Below are 6,000 nucleotides of genomic sequence, written 5' to 3' on the forward strand. Positions count from 1 at the left end.
CTCTGTAAATTTACCGTTACTTTGAGAGTTGCAATGATAAGTATAATTAATGAAAATCAATAGACCAGATTCTCCAAGAACAAAAAAGTATCTGAATATTAACAGTAATCAAATATTGCACAACTACAAACACCAGAACCTTGTCTCTTGAAGGGAATACTGTTGTGATTTCCATGAATAAAAACCTAGATTACCTTGGAGGGCCTGAGAAGCTCGGCTGATGGTGAGATCCAGAGGCCCATCAAGGTCCTGTTGATGAGGGAGAAGCTCAGGTGTGTCACTTAGACCATTCAGGCCCTCGTGAGCCTGGCTTTTACACGCATACTCTAAGGCAAACCTCCGAATCATCTTGCGCATCAACTCCTGTGCCACCAATGGTATGCTGGTATCACAGCTCTGAGGGAATTCTAGGAAATTGAACAAAACAAATCTAGTTGAAGAACGAATCCAATTGTTCCTTAAAAAAAATCTACTTTTCAAATATATCAATGCAAAACAATGAATTTCAAGAACTTAAGAGTTGATTAACTGAACTTGCATCATTCAAAATCAAAATCTGACATGTAATTTATTACTTAGGTAGCGATAACCTGGTTAATGCTACAATAAAAGTGCATAAGGCAAACAAAATTAAACACTGCACTGAAGGCCGATTACAGGTCTTCGCATTTTCCCCATATATTTGGCAATTTTTTTCCACTATTGAATAAACACCCAAAATGTGCTTTGTATTGTTTTGTCCAGCTTTTCAAAGAAAATAAAAAATCAATTAAAAAAACTATATAAAAATATTTACTTAATGATAAACACTTCTCTCTAAAGGCATGTCTATGAGGAGATGGAGTCAGGAAAGCTCAGAAAACACTTCATTCAAATATCTTACTATTAGACTAATAAGCCAAATGCTTAACAATAAATATTTAATTAATGCACCAAAGTGTTTTTAGCCAGCTAAAAAAAAAAAAAAAAAAAAAAAAAAAAAAAAAAAAAAAAAAAAAGGCCAGCTGTGGCTATGATTTGAAAGATAAAGTTGCATCTAAATATCTCCTTATTCTCACTATAGTGTTAGTACACTGGCAGGGTTAGAATACGTTGACCATCACAATAAAGAGTTGACAGATTAAATCGGACACTCTACTAATACTCTAATTGAAAGTTAGTTGACATGTAGGTGTAAAGTTACTTACTATCAACAAAATGTTCAAAAGGGACCATCAAAATAAAGTGTTACCAAACACATTGACATATTAGATCTATGCGGTCGGGCCTAAGGTAACTTCTACCTAATATACCTGCCGCTCTCTATGTCAATAATGCTAATTATTACAATGCCGGCCCAACCTTACTTCACACAACCATCGTGAAATTAGGGGCTGGCGAGATTGCCAAAAAAAAAAAAAAAAAAATCTTAGAAATATGACAATTTTACCATGACTCTTTATCATGTTGGTTTTAATATTTTGCAAGTTGTCTTAGCAGTACAGCCAAATTAATTTCCTTTTCAAAAACAAAGGGTAAAATAAAAGGGTAAAAAATAAAAATAAGGGTGGCTTAACTATATACACACTGATTCTTAAAGCAACTGTTCTTCAGTCAAGATCGGTGAGCGAGTGCTTCAAGTGTACACTTAAAGAGCACATCAGAACACCTCACATTTGAAATGCTTAATCTGTAAGACTTTAAAGCAAATAATGTACTGTACTTCGTGATTGCGAATAAGTCCAGTGTCCTGTGAGAGTAACCTTATCACTAAGCTGAAGTGTCCAATGAAAAAATAAATCAATGAAAACATCCTGAAACTAATCCCTAGCCACATGTTTTATGAATGAAAATGCAAATTCATTCTTTGCCACTAGGTGCCACTTCTGGAGCATTAAAAGCTCACAACTACTGCCTTAAATGAAACAGTCCGGTCACTGCAGAATTAGCATCACAAAAAAGATGGGTTTAAGAAAACAAATCATCTGGGATTAATTCTCTCACCATAAACACAAGTAATAATTTGATGTCACATTAACGATGTCTACAATTAATGTAGAAACTGTCTTTTTAAATGTTTAAGTAACATTTTTGCAAAAAAAAAAAAAAAAAAAAAAAAATCTAATTTATTTGTGAATCTTTAGTGTAAACTCACTGTAAACAAATGCACGGAGTAATACTACACTACAGAGTTTAATGGTAAGCTGAATTTTATTGCATTAAGCCTAATTTTCCCTAAGCCCTCCGCAAACCTACCAGAACAGACCAGGTGTTGAGAAGGAAAAAAAACTGCCCAGGACAGCCGTCACAATAACTTCGCTCCCTGTGGATAATGAAAGTAAAACCTTTTTTCCTCACCCTTTTTACGAAATATAGCGTGGAGGAATCGGTCTGCTTGGCACTGGAGTTTATCAGAGGTGGACAGGCCCTGAGGTGGGGGGGTTTCAGCAGGGGGTGGCGAGCCAGGCATGGCCACGGCAGAGTGTTCCTATGTCACCAAAAATAATAGTTAGTTACTCACACGTTAAATGTAGCCCATACGAGTATTACCTAAAGTCTCACACACTTGAGTTGTCCTTAGTTACTTATTTAACCATAAATTAGAGAGAGACTGCACTAAACAGAACAACAGCTGCTAATCATTGCAACTATTTGCAACTAATACAGAGGTCAAAGCATGAACACCCCCCACCCAAAAAACATCTTTTCTGTGGCTTTTGAAACTTGACTTACATTCAGTTTCTCCAGCTGCAGGTTGCAAAAAGAGCAGTTTGCATTCATGGACCAATCATCCACTGTCTCCGGTTCACACTCTGAGGGAGAATCATAAATAATCACCAGCGCCAAAAAGCTAAGCTACATTTTCTGAGACAAAGCATGGATGGATATTACACACATAAAGCATAAAACTCACCATCAAATATATTGAGATCTTGGAGCAGTCTTGGTCCATATATTCCCTCCAGTATACTTTCAAACCCTGCAAAAAAATAAATAAAATAAAAATTAAAAAAATACAATTTTAATAGTAATTTGTATAAAAAAAAATTATTATATACACACACTATCTATATACACGATTTTTTTTTTAAGAAAGCAACAAAGAAACATGTATCGTAAACCTACAGATCAGTGAGCGATGGCTGTTTGATGGTTTTGTTAAAAGCTAAAAAGGTCAAATGCAAAAGCATTCTTTGTTTACAATTGTGGAAATTCATTTTACATGCAATATATAATTCTATGAAATCATTTATCAGCAAAAGCAAATACTCACTGCACATAAAATTATTAGTTGCAAGTATAGGCCTATGTACAAAAAAAAGATCAAGTGGTCGTAATGCTATGATAAGTGTAAATATTATTACAGCTCATTTATATAAAAGTGAGAAAAAGTCAATATTTGCAGTGCTGCTGTGTGTATGGATGAATGAGGCCCTTCAGAGCTGCACATTATTTCCTTAGAAAGAACACACAAAAGCCCACCCTCATGTCACCATTCTGAAAATATTTTTATACTAATCAATATTTTAGTTGCATGAGGTTTTCTTTCATAGCATTAAAGCCACAAATGACATTTTATAACGCAAAACATTTTAGACATGTTTACTGAACCACCCTATCGTAAAAAATCCATTCTAAAACACGCAGAGTTTCTGCATTTACCCTTAAAAACCTCAGAGGCCTTGACCTTCTCGGTTCTATCCAACCCTTGAAACCATACAACAAATCTATTAAACATTTTACAGATCAGTTGTATTCTGTTGCAGTAAAAACTAGTTTTAACTCGTACGAACATTAACATGTTTGTACAAAATCAATATATAGCACTATTTACAGCAGTGTATAAAAATGCATGTGAACAGTTTCACAATAAACCGGAGGTTGAAGACCGTGAACTTTGCCAACCTAAGCGTTAAAAACAATACAGTTGTACCAAGTCATTAAAAAAAAAAAACAGTAAGCTGGGTATCTATTCGACGTTACCCGTTTTCAAAACAACAAAAACGCTCCGCAATTTACAAAAGAAACACTCTCTAATGACTTCTTATAACTCTACCACTTTCGGACATCTCGTCAACCTTTTGCGGCAAAAGCCCAAATAATTCACGCAAGTGATTCAAAAACCGGACCCCAGCGATGAACTATTATTATAATATAATCACGCGGTCGTTTGTACATCGGTATTCGGTGCAGAAGGGGTCAGTGAGTGCAAAGCTAACTCGTTTATCGAGGAATCAAGAAGTAGAGACAAAGAAAATGGAGCCGACAGAGCTCGTTTGGCCGTTTTTTTTCCTGTTAGCTACAAAGGCCACCTCGGGCTCGCGCGGACCACGGCTCTATGTAAATGTTATTTTTGAACTTGACACACGCTCGCTTAGCAACTCCGAGAGCTAGCGGCGGCGGGGGGAGGGAGCTCCGCGAGAACCGAGAGAAAAAGAAACCGAGCGCGACACTGAGAGGACGGATGGTGCGATATGCCCGCGTACGGAACTAACGTTGCGCGAAGGCGGCTTCTTCGAGCACGGGGTAGATTAATCTTACCGACACAGTGGATGAGTTTGTGTCGCCATGAGTCGAGTTCCCGCCGGAATCCTTTTCTTTCGGCCGTGCATCTGGAGCTCCGGCACTGGGTCGCCATTCTGTCCGCCTTCCCCCCGGCTCTGAGGATGACCGTGACGTCACCGCACGTCATCGATATCGCGGCCTCCGGTTGATTGACACGTGTCAGAAATGCTAGGGGCGGGGCTTAGCGATGTAAACAAGCCCCAGTATGCTGCATTTATTTTGTAAGATTGCTGTGCGCTGTTTAAGTTAGTTGCTGCTCGATCAGCTGAATGCAGCGTATTTGAATGCCAGCGTTTCGTTTAATTTAACGCTGTACGGTTAAGTTGGCGTGTCTGCATCTATAACTCTCTTACCAGTATTACCATTAAATAATATCCCTCCAATCAACCTCAGTGGTGATAATCATAAATCACTCCATTGTACGAAACCTTTACAGCGAGTGCATAAACTATCAGCTCTTATGTAACAGTTTGTAGCCTACTGTTTAATCATCAACCAGAAGCTGATTATGATGGCAATTCTGTGCTAAAATGGCTGCTAGTTTAATAATACTGTGGAAGTGTCACAGAAAAGCAGCTTTACCGATCAGGAGAATCAACCAGATATTGCATTATGTTGAGTAAAATTTCATAGATAAAATTTTGGACACATTCTTTTTCACCATTTAGTTGTGCTCTGTGTATTTAAATGTGGCATATCAGGAATTATAAATCTACAGATGTGTTCTTTCGTCTTTATATTTCAATGTGCTGTCATTAAACCTAATGCGCCCCTCCCCCATTTCACTAAACATGCACACACACACACACACACACACACACACTTCTAACCAATGTATATGAAGTCCAACTGTCCAGGAAGAGGAAGGCACAGAACAGATGGAGTTAATGCCCAGCTGAGCATCTATGTCACACACACACACACACACACACACACACACACACACACACACACACACACACACGCACACACACATGCATGCAAACACACACAGGGGGAGAGAGAGAGAGAGAGAGAGAGAGAGAGAGAGAGAGAGAGAGAGAGAGAGAGAGAGAACCCGTCTGTTTCACAATTCAATAGGCTGCTTCTAATTCAGATGTACATGCAATTGATTTTATATTCCCCATCTCCATTTTGGATCAATAAACGGCTCATATATCAAAGTATCGATCAACATGTTTTATTTTTACGAAGTGTACATGCACATGTGTGGATATCATTGTTCAATTCGAGGTATTTTTGAGCTAACCTCAATCAAAACCATTGCTGTTTAAAAAGAAACTCGACACAAATTTTGATAACTACATTTTAGACGACCCCCCATTGTGTAAATCCATACCTGCTTTTGAAGTCTCTGTGAGAAGGCCTGACTTTAATTGTGCTTACATTGAAGGAGTCAGTCATAAAAAGTCATCTGGTTCACCTTGGTCATGTTACTGTACGCACACTGCTGAC

The 6,000-nt window shown here is 37.9% G+C and overlaps 1 protein-coding gene across 3 annotated transcripts in view; it reads right to left on the reverse strand.

The window, feature by feature from the left end:
• The window catches only part of lcorl (ligand dependent nuclear receptor corepressor-like), a 16,947-nt gene extending 12,306 nt beyond the window's left edge, over nt 1-4,641 (reverse strand). For all 3 annotated transcript variants that reach the window (XM_043250221.1, XM_043250215.1, XM_043250226.1), the window contains exons 1-5: nt 4,522-4,641; nt 2,894-2,959; nt 2,713-2,792; nt 2,338-2,467; nt 195-407 (exon numbers count right to left, since the gene is read on the reverse strand). In XM_043250221.1, coding sequence (XP_043106156.1) covers nt 195-407; nt 2,338-2,467; nt 2,713-2,792; nt 2,894-2,959; nt 4,522-4,618 — 586 coding nt within the window. In that variant the 5' untranslated portion in view covers nt 4,619-4,641. The remainder of the gene's footprint in view (nt 1-194; nt 408-2,337; nt 2,468-2,712; nt 2,793-2,893; nt 2,960-4,521) is intronic.
• Nucleotides 4,642-6,000: the final 1,359 nt, after the last annotated feature.

Source organism: Puntigrus tetrazona, chromosome 1, assembly GCF_018831695.1.
Source record: "Puntigrus tetrazona isolate hp1 chromosome 1, ASM1883169v1, whole genome shotgun sequence".
NCBI classification, from domain to species: domain Eukaryota; kingdom Metazoa; phylum Chordata; class Actinopteri; order Cypriniformes; family Cyprinidae; genus Puntigrus; species Puntigrus tetrazona.